This window comes from Micrasema longulum, unplaced genomic scaffold (assembly GCF_059751315.1).
Source record: "Micrasema longulum isolate JH-2025_06_02 unplaced genomic scaffold, ASM5975131v1 h1tg002099l, whole genome shotgun sequence".
Taxonomy (NCBI): domain Eukaryota; kingdom Metazoa; phylum Arthropoda; class Insecta; order Trichoptera; family Brachycentridae; genus Micrasema; species Micrasema longulum.
Window position 1 is genome coordinate 180,732 of NW_028279266.1, and position 17,568 is coordinate 198,299.

General features: G+C 32.9%; 1 protein-coding gene across 1 annotated transcript; it reads right to left on the reverse strand.

The window, feature by feature from the left end:
- Positions 1–583: 583 nt before the first annotated feature.
- LOC148273040 (carbonic anhydrase 2-like) lies at positions 584–17,345 on the reverse strand. Its single transcript, XM_088239251.1, has 6 exons — positions 17,324–17,345; positions 12,441–12,605; positions 10,787–10,982; positions 8,381–8,447; positions 1,117–1,341; positions 584–667 (listed from the first exon to the last, which is right to left on the reverse strand). Exons 2-6 carry the CDS (start codon positions 12,523–12,525, stop codon positions 584–586), a joined length of 657 nt encoding a protein of 218 aa, XP_088095377.1. The 5' UTR covers positions 12,526–12,605; positions 17,324–17,345.
- Between the last annotated feature and the right edge of the window lie 223 nt (positions 17,346–17,568).

A 17,568-nucleotide genomic window follows, 5' to 3' on the forward strand; every position in this document is an offset into this window, starting at 1 on the left:
TATTATTAGAGGTGGAGGTCAGTGCCATACAAGCTCCTGACGCCACTACAACTTGTAAAGATCTATTGTGATGAATTTCCGTGAATAGTTCTCGCCCTCCAAGCTCAGGTTTTTGAAGAGCTTGGCTACTGTATCAAAGACGAGAGCTTTTATTTTACTAAATGTCCCCTTGCAAACCCAAATTGCAAGGGCATTAAAGCATCAGCTATTAAGTAGGAGCAAGCTCCTTAACATCCTCAAGTTTAACCAGTGGTCCTCCGAGGATGAGGCTTCTTTTATGATGTAAAGCAACACATTCACATAGAATATGGATAAGAGTTTCCTCATCTGCACTGCAGAACCTATATTAAGAAGTTTCAGAAAGGCGCATTCTTGGAAGGTAAATGTTTAATCAGCAGTGCCTTGTTAGGGTTCTAGTGATAACCCTCATTTGATTTCGACTGAGTTTTATTAGGTCGATCTTTTTATTAGTTTCTTCGCGTGGTGGTGAACAGTTACTATTTCCCAGGGCATTGTGCTCAGCTTCCTGGCTTATGAACTAAGCTCGTTACAAGGAGCACATTTGTGCAAAACACAACAGAGCTCAGGGCCTATTGAGGTGTCTCAGCCCCAGTTTGGCCAATTTGTCAGCTGTCTCGTTACCGTCGATAGTTGAGTATCCAAGTACCTAAATCAATGTCGCACTGTTACACTTTTCGACATATTTAAGCGCCCGCAGTCGTATTAATGTTAACTTAGGATTGATCTCGACAGAACTCGATACTTTTAGAGCAGTCTTACTATCTGAGATAATAAAAATATAAGATACAATCCCGTCTGCTCAAATTTTCATGTGGACAGTGGGATAGAGCTCCAGGCTCATTAGCCTACTCATTCATTCTACCCAATCATTCTTTTGTCAAAAAATCATTCAGTACAATTAAAAGAAAACATTCTTGGTGACGTTCATTTTTACAAAGGATAATTTTCAAAATTACGAATGTAGGGAATGTATAGCGGTTTTCAAATCATGAATCACTGATCCGTGAGTGCGTAACTCTAGCCATGGAACCACAACCCTGATGAATTTATTTAAAAAAAGTAAATTTCATATATCAATCTTAAAAATATAATTACATGACTTCTCGGAATTGGTATCTGGTCCGTCAAAACAATCCACCTAATGTTCTCATTACACTTGGGTGTTGTGAGAGATCCGATGTAGGAGTAGTAAGTTTGACAGGACTTGACTAGATCCAGAGGGAAGAAGGCGGGGTCTATCAGCTCGCCATTCTGGGCCTTTTTCAAGGTGCTCAACATCCCGACAACAGATGGCAATGACGCATTTCTCTGAAATTCCTCCTTAAAAAAAAAACAAAAAAATGCTTAATATATGTTCAAATAGACAGATTCAAAAAGAGGAAATTTAGTGCTAGCCGAATTGGATTTCGTCAAAGTGTATTTTTTTAGGTGATATAGTAAAATATCACCTAAAAAGATACACTTTGATAACAGTGACCGTGAAAACATACGCACCTATTTACATATTTTATTGTTTTGAATTGTTCACGTTACCATAATTCTATTTTTATTTGTGTTTTTTCCTTTTAGTTTTTTGGTAATTTGCATACCGTGACATTATAAGGATTACTAGCCTAGCAATATTTCATTTTCTTTGTTTCGCTCTATTCTGTCATTGTTTCCGAATAAAATTGAAGGCAGAATAATCAATATTATTACATAATATTATATCTATGATGTTGTTGATTTGTTTTGACAAACACGTGATAACATATCGTCACGATGATTTTTGAAGGTTTTTTTTGTAATGTAGTCGTGATTATATAAACCGAATATGTTTTAAACATAAATGAACCATTTTGTTATTATATCTGAACATTAAAATTTATGCTAGAATGAAGTATTCATGAAATATAACAAAATCACAATGGTGGATTCATTATAATCATTCTCTTTCCAAATCTAATGATGCAAAGAGCACTGCATTGGTACACCCATCGCAGCGTATCTTGATCATTTCTGTTACATGAAGGTAAGATAATTATTCTTAGGCTTCAGGTGCCAGTCTAGGGGCCATGATATATTCTAGTGTAAAAACACCTTTTTAAACAAATATTTTATGTCAACCATGTCGATAATCGAACCCGAGAAATCTTAGATGGTAGGCAAACTCGCTGACTACTACTCCACGTGGCCGACTAATGATAGTATAATTTAGAAAATTATTGTTTTTATCATTATAGAAAAAAAAGTACTCCCAGAAGTTACAACAAACTCATTTTGGGACAGAAAAATAATTACACAAAGGTATGGTAAAAAGTAATGATACGAGGGCGGATTGATAATGAAACTACCTAGCGCTAGATGGCAGCACAAACACAAAAAGATTATCTTTTTCCAAATTGCGATCTGTCAAACGGCAGCTGTTAAAATGTTACCCAAATTCATCGATTAGTTTATTTGTTGTAGTCGTTTGGAGTAAATAACTTTTGTGTTTCTTGAAAAATAGAAAAAAGCTAATTTCGTGAAGTGATTTAACACTATTATTTGAAAGGGAAAATGGCAAAATAGACAAAAAAAAGCTCGATAAATATTACGGTAAGTCTGCTTAGTCAGATTACATGGTAAAATATTGGATTGCTGAATTTAAATGCTTATTCGACAAGCACTGCAACAATACCACCAACAGGAAGGCCAAAAGAGGTGGTTACTGAAGAAAATATCAAGAAAATCCTCGATATGGTTATGAATGATCGCTGAGTGAAGTTGCGTGAGATTGTTGAAATGGTAAACATCTCATATGAACGAATGTTTAACATTTTGCATGAACATTTGCATATGAAAAAGCTATCGGCAAGATGGGTGCCGCGTTTGCTCAGTGTCGAACAAAAACAAGTTCGAGAGACCACTTCGCAGGAGTGTTTGGACATGATAAAACGTAATCCTGTTGATTTTTGGCATCGAACAATAACTGTTGACATAACGTGGGTGCACCACTATACACTTGAAACCAAAGATCAATCGAAACGATAGTTGGAAGCTGGTGGAAGTGCTCCGAAGAAGGCAAAGGCAGTGAAATCGGCTGGCAAGGTTATGGTCACTGTATTTTGGGGTGCACTCGGAATATTGCTCATCAATTATCTTGAAAATAGATTCACAATCACAAAAAAGTATTATCGTGCATTAATGGATCAATTGAATGATGCAATCAAGGAAAAACGACCACATTTAAAGAAGGAAAAAGTTATCTTTCTTCAAGACAACGCACCAATTAACATAGCATTGGATACGATGCTAAAATTACGTGAAATACACTTTGAATTGGTTGATCATCCACTTTGTAGTCCAGATTTAGCTTAAGAGCTTTCAAACTTGAAAAACTGACTCGCAGGAAAAAGATTCAGCTCAAACGAAGAAGTGATACCGAAACTAACGCGTATTTTGAGAGGTTCCCGAAATCGCATTATTCAGATAGTATAAAAAAGTTGGAATATCGTCTTACTAAGTGTATCGAAGTAAAAGGAAACTATGTTGAGAAATAAATGGTTTTTGAAAAAAAAAAAGTTTTTTTCCTTCTTAGGTAGCTTCATTTTCAATCCGCCCTCGTTTATGCATAAAACTGAAATAAAATAGCAAATTAAGTATTTAATAAAAAGAGGATTAGAAATCTGGGAATGAGGATTAAAAATTGGTGGTTGCTGAATCAATAACCTGTGATTTGCAGATGATACCACACTAATTGCTAAAGACGAGCAGGAAAGGGCAGTTGTATAAGCTCGAGTAGCAGAAAAAATCGCAAATTTGGGTTGGAAATAAACAGAACTAAAACGAAGATCATGGTCATTGACAGAACCAATCAGCTAAAACCATCAAAAAGACTCTAATACCTTAAAAAAGTGCCATATTTAGTTTATTTTGGTTCATTCAACTCTGCGGGCGGTGCATACAAATCAAAAATTAAAGACTCATCCTAATCGCAAAAAACACCATCAGTGACTGACTGACTGACCAAAATTTGGAAAAATCGGGCCACTTCGAAGGAAATTTAAATGTACATAGTGGGTACGCTTGTATTTCCAATATTCTTATATGGCGCAGAAAGGTGGACAGTTAAAGCACGTGAGCAGGAGACAATAGATTCCTTCGAGATGTAGTGTTGGCGTCGGATGCTGAGAATTCCAAGGACAGCCAGATGAACAAATGTCTCAATATTGGAGAAACTCAACGTAAAAGTTTGCCTATCGGCCATATCCTGCCAACATATTCTGCTGTTTTTCGGAGACATAGATAGACGTTACCCAGAAAATCTGGAGAAAATAATAACCAAGGGCAGTGTGCTATTGTCAATGGAATGGCTGGGGAGAGTATCAACGACGAGAACCATTTAGAACTAAGAAACGATAAGGAAGAAGAAGTATATAATGCAATGAAATGAAAACATAATAATAAAACATTTACATCTAGTAAGAATATATCTCAGGTAAAATAAACACTCAAAACATACGAAAAAAAGTATCATTTCTTCTGAATTAAAATAAAAACAATATGACACGTACTTAATTGATAAGCAATGATTATTTCAGTATAAGTTAACTTCAGATAAAGATCTTTCGCTTTCATTATGGTCAAATGCCAACTGGCCTTTGACTTAAAATGTTTAAATTAATGTATGTTTTATAAATGTTTTCATAATAATTAGTATTCTTCATTTAGTAAAATAATTTTTAGTATCTATTTGCAATTAGGAAGTTTAGTGCTACATGAAATTGTAAAAAAAATGTTTTCTTACACGCGCAAAAATTAGAGCAATTAATTTTACGGCGAAGTTTCTCTAAACTGTATGAAAAATTTTTTTTTTCATAAACTTTAAATGACGTCACAAGCTCTTCTTAATCAACCAATCGTAGTCTTGTAATAAATTTACAGTTTCTGAGATGCCAACTCACCAATCACGACAACTCACTAAAGCGAACTAGTGACGTCACGCGCGGAGAAATAAAAAAATACAAAACTTAAAAAAATCGTAGCGATGATAATACAATAGATAAAAAAAATTATTTTTTTTCGCCAAGTTTGATAGTCTATAAACAGATAAAAACACATTATTCTCATCAGCAGTATTAATAAAATATCATTTGAAACTTAATGCACGTGCAAACCAACATAACTTTTAATTAATTCATTTTCAAATAATTGTATTAATTTTTTTTTACAACTACCAGATTAATATCAAAATAATCGCTTACCCTCAGAGGAGTAAGCGATTATTTTGAACGCAATTATTGGATCCTACCTGCCTTCTCAAATAATCAGACCTTTATTTATAAACACAACAATGATGAAATTGATATTATATTAAAATTGATATTTGACTATCCAATAATAGACATATTTCACATTTGATTAATGAGAATTTATTTCATCGCTTTATCAGCATAACCTTTTTCAACAAAATCGAATGAATCGGGCTATAGTCCCGTGGCTAGTGTTGCGGCCTCAAGGATCAGAGGTCCGAGGTTCGAACCCCCCTCTACCCCAACTTGATTCATATTTCATAATAGTGAATTATTTATAACTCGTTAAAAATGGCCTTTATATCGAAATATTTCGGTAAACAATAAAAACGCAAATGTTTCCAGAATTTTTTTGTTTTTTTTGCCATTAAAATAAACGGTAATTAGTGTTTTTTAAAAAACTGTGAAAAATATTAAATCAATGAGCAGTACAGTTAAGATACCTATACCTACCTACGTTCTCTTATACAAATATATTGTTTTTGATAAAATAAAAAAAAACGCAGAAATTGTAAAAGAATAAAAAAATAAAAATACACGTTTATTCCTTTTTTCCTAAAACATTTGTGTTTTATGTTGATTTCTATACAAATGACTTAAAATTTGTTATGATAAATACTTAAGGGAAAGTTTTTTTTTTTTAGTAAAAAGAAATAATCTTCTTCATTCCCTTTCCACACCTAATGGTGCATAGGGCAATGCATTGATATCCTAATCGCAGCGTATCTTGATAATTTTTGTTACACGAAGGAAAGATGATCACTCTTACGCTACAGGTGCCAGTCCAGGGACTATGAAATATCCTAGAGTTAAAAAACTGTTTTAAATAAATATTTCATATCAACCATGTCGGGAATCGAACCGAAGAGCTCTTGCATGGAAGGTAAACGCGCTGACCACTGCACCACAAGGCTAACCGAAGCCAAGGCCAAAAATAAATATTAGCGTTTTTATAATTAACACGAATATTTTAACTTCAGTGGCCATTTTCAACGAGTTAAATAAGGTGGCGCAAAAGTCATCACCCTATAGGAAGATGCCATAACTTTTGCAAATGGCGGCAATTGTTAGTTCTGTTTTTACATTTGTGAAGTAAACAGATACAAAATACACGATAACAAGACATGAATCGCTATACTCACTAATGCGGATTTTTTTTTTTCAATTTTCAATTTCAGTTTTTTTGCGGAATAATTTGTTGGCGGTGATGACACAGCGAGAATTTAGGCGCATATTTTCCACTCGTCCGACACCAGCTAGATAAGCACTACGGCATTTGGCCTCTCGCCTAGAAGTGTATGTATAGCTGCCAGGTCTGACCGGCCCCGGCGGCCCCGGAGCAGTCGTTCTGCTGAGAATATCCCGGCTGTGGCTGAAGGTGTCGCAGAGGATCCCGGAGTATCGACCAGACGACGCGCCATGTAATTGGGCATCAATCAGTGGTCTTTACAGACAATTTTGGGATTGGAGAACACGTGGTTCCAACAGGATGGATCAACGGCGCATACTGCACGAGCCACAACCAATATTTTGAGGGCTGTATTTCCGGGTCGCTTATTCTCTCGTTTTAGTGATTTGCACTGGACGGCAATATCACCCGATTTAACCGTTCTTGACTTTTTTTGTGAGGTTTCTTGAAATCTAGAGTCTATGTCAAGAAGTCTCAGACTCTTGAAGAGAATATCTGTCAAGAATGCAAAAACCTAGAGCCGGAAGTTCTGGAAACAGTGAAGGAAAATGCCATAAATCGGGCACATATGGTCATCAATTTTGGTGGCGGCCCCTTAGCCGATATCATTTTCTCGACTTAATGGAAAAAGTTAAGATATCAAATAAACACAATCCAAAAGCGGAATCAACATTATTCATTCATAAATAATGCATTAAGTCACTAAAACAAGTTCCGAGATAATTGTATTTACAGCTTTTTTTTACATTTTACGCATTATTTTGCCCACATTTTTTTAAGCTTTGAAAGGGGTAATCTTTATTCTAGGCATAGCAAGAAAATTTTAATCAACATCTTGCACCTATGGTAAAAAAAATTGAAATATATAAAGACTTTTGACTTAATGCATTCTGTTTATATAGCCTCGATATAACTCACTATTGGAAAATGGAAATTAAGTTGGGGTAGAGTAAGGTTCAAACATTGTCTCGTTCCGTGAGTCCGCAACACTAGCCACGGGATCACAATCTGATTTGTTATATAGTTATTTTCTCTATTATTTTTTCCATTAAATATTTATACCCACTATTTAAAACGGTTATATTTTATGTTGATGTGGCGAATGTGCCCTGTAATGAATAAATAAATAACTAGGAACGACGTATTAGAATCCCACCCGTCCATGAGCTCTTTAGTTAAAATATGTGTTAGGATATTGATTTACAGTACCCTAGAGGTAGTTTTCACAAAAACGTTGGTTTACAAATCATCAGTATTAAAAATTATAATAATATTGGCAAGAACATGTTGTCCAAATATATAGTCCAAATATTTAAAGATATTATACAGGGTGTTCTTTAAACCCTGTCACATCCGAAACCACGATGATCAGTATAAGCAAGAAACATATTGGCACATTAAAATATTTTTTTAGAATGAATAAAATTTCAAAAAATAAAATATTTAAAAAAACAAATGGTTGCTAACTTCTGCAGAGGAGAAACGAGGAGGGGAGAGGGAGGAGTCTGACATACCGCTAACCGCGTGGCCACGCCCCCCTCGCTTCTCCCCTGCAGAATTAAGCAACCATTTGTTCTTTTTAATATTTTATTTTTACAAATTTTCTTTGTTCTAAATATTTTTTTAAATATGCTAATATGTCTTCTTGCCTATACTGATCATCGTGGTTTCGGATGTGACAGGGTTTAAAGAGCCCCTGTATAATAGAAACTTAATCAATTTTATCGAAAAGTGTAGTTCAATGTATATATATATTTGTTATTCTGCTTTTTTCATATGTTGTGAATGTTGTAGTGTTCTCGTTGGATAAATATAGAATTTTCAGTTCAGTTTTGTCAATAATTCAAGTTAACATGTTCTAGCCACAGCGTCTTTAATTATTTAATGTGGAATTTACCTTGAATAATATTCCAATTACTGCCACTGCTTCGGGTTCTTCTGATGCGAGAGCTTCTTGTGGGTCTCTGAAAAATAAATTAAAATATGAAAAAATTGAAGAAATGTGGATCTTCAAACAGAAAGAACGGTAAATGGTGCACGATGTGTATAAACCAGCCAATGACATGAAACTTCCACATCCTCTTTTCAAACGTGGTCTCCATTTATGTTGTAATATCTGTCAAATCTTTAAATTTATTTCAACAGAGAGGGAAAAATTTTTGAGAAGGGAATATGGAAGTCTAGGCATTTACAGGGCTTATGACCTGTCATTGGCTGGTTTAAGTGGCCACTTTACACACTGTGTAACATTCACCATTCTGCCCAAGTTTGAACATCCACATTTCCTCAACTCTTCCATCTGTTGACTTTTGTGAAGTAAAAGAGCTGAAACCTTTATCACGTGGGTGAGATTCATCCGGCTGAACCAAATCACCTACTAGGCAACGCCTGAAAACAATTTTTCAATTTTTATACTTCTTCTTTTACCAGGTAGTAATTCAACAATGTTTGATTATGTCCAAATGCTTTCAAAACTGGCTGGATTTCCTCCCTAGGGAGTTGTTCATATTTTTAAATCCAGCCAGTCTGCAAGCATTTGGACATAATCAAACATTGTTGTCTGTCAAATCTGTTTATATTTTTTTTTTTTTTTTTTTTTAAAAAAGAAATATTTGCGTTCTTATGATTTACCCAAAGATTTAATTTTGAGGGCCATTCTCAACGAGTTGTAAATAACTCACTATTAGAAAATGGAATCAAGTTGGGGTAGAGTGGGATTCGAACCACGGACCTTTGGTCTGTGAGTCCGAGACACTAGCCACGGGACCACAACCCGACTTATATGCGCCCTACTTCAAGATAATAATACCAATCTTTATTAGAAACGCGAGAGGAACGAAGGCGATCGGAATTGCGGGATTGAATTTGTATTGAAGTTTGATTATTGCCAACCCCGAATCCATGCACTTGAGTTTAAACGATCATATTAAATTGACGGTAAACATTATCCAATATAGAAATGTCTTCATAGAGACGATGGAGTATAAGGTATATAGATAAATATTTAAACCAAAATGAATTTTTTTAAATTGGAAATAGAAGTCTAGACATAAACTCTTTGAAGCCCAGTGGTATAAAAAAACATACCACATATTCTATGTATTTTAAAAATTTAGAACCGGGGGAAATATTAATTCCATCATTGATTTATAATACATACATGATATTTTCGCTTACATAAGTCACTTGTCTCTGACTGATTTAAATAATTATTAACTTCCTTACTGGATTGCTGGTAGTCAAAACAACTGCAACAGCGTTTTCCTTTTTTTATAAATTATTTTTTTACATTCAATAATAAAAGAAATAATAGTAAATTTTGAGATATATTCAAAACATTGTTACTAAAAGGTTGTATCGAGAAGCTATAAGGAAAAAAATCATTATCTCAAGTTATTTTTTTTTTTTGACACGGCGTTTTACAGGAACCTATCTAACGCGGCCTCCGTGGTGTAGTGGTCAAGACGCTTGACTCACACACGGAAGGTCCGGGTTCGATTCCCGGTGAGAACACAAAAAATTAAAATGTGATTTTTCTCAAGCCTGGGTGCTCTGTGAAGTAATTCACCACTGTAATTAGGCCTTCCGGCCTGTTGTGGTGCAAAAAAAAAAAAAAAATGTAAAATAAGTGGATTGCATGTACTTGTTTTTTTTTCGCTCTTTAAAACTTTCCATATCTGTCTACATTCATTTAAATAAAAATAACACAAGACATTGAGAGTAGGGTATACGAGGGATAGGAACGGAGTGTTGTCCTATGTTCATGAATCCTTCTTTCCCCACATTAATCTGCACAGTGTTTTTATTCATCAAGAATAACTTAATAAACTTTTCTCTGTGCACAGCTGACAAGAGTTTTGTAAGTCCAGAACTCTATAACAGCTTCCGGTGGATAGCAGGTATGATCTACAGAAAAGACGGATTGATAAATTATAAAGGTGATTTTATCAATCAGTAACAGCATGTGAGCATTTAATATAGAAACAATCTTGAGAGATCATGTATTGCAATCATTTGCTTTCTGGTATTTTTCATCTTTTGTTTCATCATATTATTCATGCTCGACGCTTTTGTCGTGAATCACAGCTTTTTATATTAGGTTTCAAACTGCCATATGTATGCTGCAGTACTCTTGATATAATTAGTCCATCATCTAGTTGGGGTTTTTATAGATTTCCTTGCGGTTCTAAGTCCCCTATTGAGTAAATGTTTAGTCTATCGGTGTTGGTCTGGTCTACTGAAAAATTTATTTTTTTTTCCATGTTTTTTATTGAAAATAAAAATTTTCTGACCGGCAACTTACTTATAAGTAGTTTTATGATGAACTAAGTGCATTTCCAGTGGGAATTGCTTGAAGTCTATAGTATGTTCAGATCCAGGATGGCCTCCGTCTCCCCAGTGCCAGTGTACTCCTGCCAGTTTGTAAGTTCCCGTAAGAGGACCACCTTCCATTGTTGGCTCAGATGAATTGTCATTTGACCATGGACCAGATACTTCAACTAGAAAAGTTAAATTATGTTAAAATAGTGAGTTCATCATTCGGTCATCGGTCAAAATAACCAAAACGGTCAGTAACGACAAATGTAGCTGTGTTCACTCAATACCTTTTTTCAAAATTAAAAATAAATCTCAACTACACTGACTATGCGAAAACCTTTGATAGAGTAAATCATCTTTGCCTTCTATTAAAGATCAAACATCTTGGTATTCACGGAGATCTTTTGCGATGGTTTACTTCCTATCTAACAAATTGCTGTCAATCTGTTGTAATCGGTGGCTTCTCTTCGAACTTTGCTTCTATACCATCAAGAGCGCCCCAAGGTTTACACCTCGGGCCACTCCTTTTCAACGTATATATTTATGAAATCGGTCAATGTTTCAAGTTCACGCAATTCAATATTTTTGCCGATGCAACTTACCCATTAATAATTATTAAGACAGTATAAATCTTCAAGAAGACTTCAACAGATTAAACACATATTGTATTAAAAGCGAATTGTCTATTAACATTAAAAAGTATCAGCAAATTTTGTTTTACAGCAGTTGTTCTAAAAAAATAAACTATGCACATAAAATCAACGAATTGATCATAAATTCTTCTTAGGAGGTCCGAGGTCTTGGTGTTGTACTTGATAGTAAACACATTTTAACAAAAATATTGAAAATACTGTAGAAAAAGCTGACAAAATGTTACGGTTTGCCATGCGATCAACCAAACCTTTTACAAGAACTGAAGCATAAAGAAAACTTTTTTTCGTATGTACGTATGTTCTAGAGTTTGGTTTTCCGGTTTGGAATCCTCAATAATAATATATATGTATATATAAATCGCATTGAAGATATTCAAAACTGTTTTCTTAGACATTTAGATTTTAAAAATAATTTTATGTTTTTAAGTAGGACTGGGTCTGCTAATTTTCATAAAATTCTAAAACTCGCAATCGCGCTCGTTTATTGATATGACTGTATAATTTCTATAATAAATAAAATAAAATATAAATAAATAAATGAAAACAATTTGCATTCAAGAACAGAAGGGTTAATGGTTTATAGATATTTTTCTCTTTTGCGAATTACGTGAGGTATTGAGGTGAATGTTGTAGTTGTTTTAATTGCAGCGGGATGTGTCGGTGATGCTGAAGCTATTATTTTTTAATTGTTGTTAATATAATATAGTATATGTTATTTGTTTATGTTTAATTATTTCTAATTTTTTGTTGCCACCAATTTGAGAACGGTTATTGGTTACTGTTTTTATTTTTATGTGATGACGTGTTATTAATACTATTGTAAAGGTTCTCTCCTCAAATGAGATATAATTGAAATAACATAAATTTTTATGTGTGTTACAAAAACATTTAAATTAGCGAAATTTCATAAACACAATAATTATGCAGTAAAACTTAAGTAAATATCTTAAAATGTTTTTATTAATAACATTTCCTACGAAATTTTACCTGTATGTCCATTGTTAAAGATGTTCATTAATGGATGAATGTTATCATAATTGTTAAATTTGATTGGCCGAATATTGAAATTCATGATGGAAGCTTTTTTTATGTTAATTGGAGACTGTATTAATCCACCGCATTGTGGAAATGAGTAGTGCCAAGTCTCTTGACCTAAAACGAAAAAAGTTTTGCTGAAATTAAAACACATCAAAACTAGAAATTCATTTCAACAGAGAGAAAACATTTTTGAGATGGAAATATGAAAGTCTAGGTAATAACAAGGCCTATGACCTATCATTGTAACATTCTGCCTATGTGTAAGCATTCGCATTATCTCACCTCTTCCATCCGTTGATTTTTTTTAGTCTAAGAGCTAAAACCTTTATTGTTTAAAGAAATTAATCTCTCCGCTTTTTACTTTAAAAAAATCAACAGGTGGAACAGCTGAAAAAATGTGGATGTATAAACAAAAACAGGACCATGAATGTTATACAGTTTGTAAAGTGGCCACATAAACCATCCAATGACAGGCCAGAAGCCCTGTAAACGCATAAACTTCAATACTCCCTTCGCGAAAATGTTTTCCCACTCTGTTGCAACAAATTAAAAATACGATATCAGCAGAAGGCTTTCGCCAAAATAAACATCTTCAAGACTGGTAAACTAGGTACAACTAAATCAAGTTTGCAAGTTCGTTTTTTAGATTTTATTATGTCAGTCTATTACGTATTAAATTGACCGAACTTTTATTCTGTCACGGTTTCGTTTCGTAAGTGTGTTCGTATCGTATGCTGCGGAATCGAGAGTAAAATTTGATTTTGATTGCGTTGGAGCATAGGTTCTCAACCTTTTGCGGACTACCGCCCCCTTTACAACTTTACAAAAAAAATGAAAATTGTCTATTATCCCATAATGGGCAATTATCATGGATTTTTTTATTAGTTAATAAATTAATCTAAAAAAATCACAAGCCGATTGGTACTGTTCTTATTAAAATCTGTTAAGAAATAAGGGAGATATAAAGGATTAAATTCTAGTAATTTGAATGGTGCCAAAAACAAACAATTCATGACATCATCAAGTATGACGTCTTCAGATGTTTTGTGACGTCATCGGATTTTTTTTCATCATTGTCTATAGATTTTATAGAGTATTGTTGATAGCTTCCTTTTACTTATGAAACGATCGTTTTTGAAATACCTTATTTTCGAAACAAAGATAATGAATCAAAATATATATTATAAGGGTTTATATAAACACTTAAATCTTTATAAAATCTTTTATTTGTAGAGTAGGTTCAACTTAATATTCCTCCTGAGTGATAATACCCTATTGTTTGATAGTTAAACTAAATATTAAAATATTGAAGATAATAATCTATTTTACTTTTGAAATTCCAAAAGAAAAATTCGGGTTTAACTTTTAACGTTTTTGAGCTTCTTATTATGGTTGAATGATTTTACAGACGGAAATTGTAGTCACCGACAATACAAAATGGAATTAGGTATTTATTTATATCTAATGCTTTTTTTTAATGCTTATATAAGCGATAGCAACATGGTAAAATTTTTAGATTTAGATAGACGGATAAAACGTTCATTCATGAAAACAGTATTTTGAAAATCTTTTACTGCTAATTTCTAATAAATTTAAGACTACAGCCTCCTTTGATGGCCTCAACGCCCCCCATTTGCCTCCGGTCCCTCTACCGCCCCCATGGAAGGCTCCAGCGCCCCTGTTTGGAACCTGTGCGTTAGAGTGAGATGTATATATATATATCACTCCCCCTCACTTCTGTTCAATGTACTTTATACACCTAACGCTTCTATACTGCCGTCGTAAGAAAGAAGGACGTTTCTACATAAAACAAAAAAAGGAGAAAATAAATATTTTCTAACTCGGAGATTGAAAAATTCGCTGTGTGAAAAATACTTCAAAAATTAAGTATATTATTATGAGACAGTATGTAAAATAGTTAGCCCTAACGGAATAAATATAATTATTTTAACAAATTTTCCGTTATATATTTAAAAATTACCATTTTCATCTTCTTTTTAGTAAAAAAATACAAGAAAATATGTTATACTTCAATAAAAAGACGTTTCAAGCTAGAAACGCCCTTTTTATTTAGTAATTAAGTGAACGTCTTTCTTTTTTAGTGTTAGTATGCCAATTGATTCTACTCAACTAAATAAAATAGACGTTACTGGCCATTTACTGTTTTTCAAACTAGTAACGCCGACCTAATAATCAATTAACTTCGAAATTACCAGCAGATCTTAAATTTAATTAAAAACGAGTAGGTACATTCATTTCAGATATTTTAAAAAACGGAATAGAAGAAAAAATAGTATTTTAATTTATTTATTTAGTCTTTAATAATAATATAAGTCAGAACAGCCTTTTATATTAAGAAATCTTCAAGACTTTTGGCAGTTTAGTCTCATTTATTAGTGAAAATAATAGGGTTGTGGTTATTTTAAAAAGATATGTGTATTTCAAGTAGATGCGTATTTTTTTTCTGATTCCGAATATGTATTTAACTCATTTTCGAAAAAAATGTTAGATGTATCCTTCTTTCTTATGACGGCATTATATACCTGCGTGAAAAATTTCAACGCATATCAGTACATGGTTTACTTCTTTGTTCTAATTCTCAAAGCACTCTCTTAATACCCATCCACAATTCCTCTTTCTTCTCTAACTCATGTGTCCATGCGGCTCGACTGTGGAATTATCTCCCATCTACCATCAAAGATGTTACTACAGTATCTCTGTTCAAATCACGTCTGAAGAAACTTCTCCTTTCTCTTCCTTAATCTCTTCTCCTTTCCTTTTCCCCTTTTTTACTTTTTCTCATTGAGTAATAGTATTGATTTAAGGTAATTTATAAACAAATACGTTTATTTATATTTTTAAATATCTTTAGCTTTTTAATCTTCATTTTCTATTGAATATGTTTTGTAACTTGAATTATAAAAATAAAACTATTATTTTATTGGTTGGTAAGAAGAAATTGCCATATAGCAAAAAGCCCGCCAATGTACAAATAATATTATGTACAAACAGTTAAATAAATAAATATATGAGTTACGAATGAATTAACGATTCTAGTATTCTTCAACTTGTGTTTTTGTTTTTTATGTTTTTTTTTATTTGCCAGTTCTAAAGATGCATATTTAGATGAAATCGTTGTGAAATCCAGTAATCAGTAAAAATAAGTGTTTGATTGGTACTTTGTACCTATTTATTTATTTATTAACGGACATCGTCCATTTATACAATTCAAAAGGTATTAATATTACAATATAAGAATACTTTAAAATATTTTAAAAAAAGAAAAAAAGCATTGACAAACATTAAGGACATCAAGACAAGATCTGGACTATTTATTTAGTGCTCGTTTAAATCGATCTAAACTTAAACCAAAAAAGTTCAGATCTTGTCTTGAGTTAACAATACGACAAAGACGGGTCATTGTATCAAAATGATGTAATTATTGCAGATTTTCATCATTATCATTCTCTTTCCGCACCTAATGGTGCATAAAGCATTGCATTTATAGACCAATCGCAGAGTATCTTGATCATTTTTTTGTTACGTGAAGATAAGATGAGTCTTACGGGACTATGAAATATTCTGATGTGAAAACACCATTTGAAATAAATACTTCATATCAACCATGTCGGGAATCGAACCCAAGAAACCTTGTTTGGTGGGCAAACGTGCTGACCATTACACCACGAGGCCGACAAGATCAGATCTTACGAGCACTAAATTATTAAAGCGTAAATAATTACCAAACGTTAACAATAGTTGAAAATAGCTTGTCGTTTGTGATACGACCCATTTTTAGGCTTCAACTCATTACCATTGAGGTGTGAGGTATGCACAGCTTCTTGATCATTTGAAAATACTTTTTAAAAATAGTTTTAAAAAAAACTCTTGCATTTATAGATATCAAACGATAACTAAATCTTGTTAAATAAAATAAAAAATGATTTGAAACTTTTCAAACAATGGCAGGTCAAATTGAAATTGAATTAAGTTAATTTGACTATAATGTGAAGAGCTCTTGGGTAAATATCATGGGCGAATTGTCAAAGTAAGCGATTATGCACAGCTAATCATTATATTTGGCTTTCGATAACAATGTTTTACAGTAAATACGTTTATTCGAAAGTAAATAAAATTATTGTTATTTATCACCACTACCGTTTGTATCTTCCTACAAAAAAATATCTATGATGTGCGCCCAGCCTATTCTCAGTAAACGTTGAAACTAGCCGATTACCTCAGCTTATTTCTCCATACAAAAAAGTACACTTTTTTTACATCTTTAACCCAAGTCACTCTTTTGAATACTAAAACAAGCTTACTAATTACAAATATTATTTGAAGATTCTCTATTTGGAAACAAGTATTTCGAACATTATTTCTGAAGGACTTTTTTCTTTGAAAGGATACCGTTGACATACCTATTATGATATCACATAGGACACGTAGCGTTCGCAATGGCCATTTTTGCTATTATTCATTTCAAAAAGAATCGGCCAGTGCTCAGTGTTGATAATTACTGCTGAATGTCATTGTGATATTTGTTAATAAACGTTTGTATAAGTATTGTTTTAAATTAGTGTAGAATAAAGCTACGTATAATAGCGTGGTTAATAATTGTTGTTTGAGTTGATTTTCCCAGAACCACAAAAAAAACTGTTATCTTTAATTATATAACTTACATATTATAAACTTACATGTAGGTAAAAATGAATGGTATTTTTTTTTGTAGTTTACCCATAAAATAATTCACGGCTTGGCACTGGTAAATATGTACGAACATTATTATGACAGGAAAAAAGTAAAGAGTTGGAAAAAAAAAATATTCATACCTTCGTGATCCCAATGCGTTGAATCCTTTTGACCTGAAAAATCGAATATTATGACATATATAACGAATAAACTAAAGATTTAATACATTAGAGTTTTTACATCCACTAGCATTTTATTACAAATTGTTATTGTAATATATGTATGTAGCAAAAATATCATGTTATACCATTTAATATTGAATAAATTTAAATCACTTGTACATAATGATAAAAACCATGGATCCCATAATATCTGTGCTTTATTT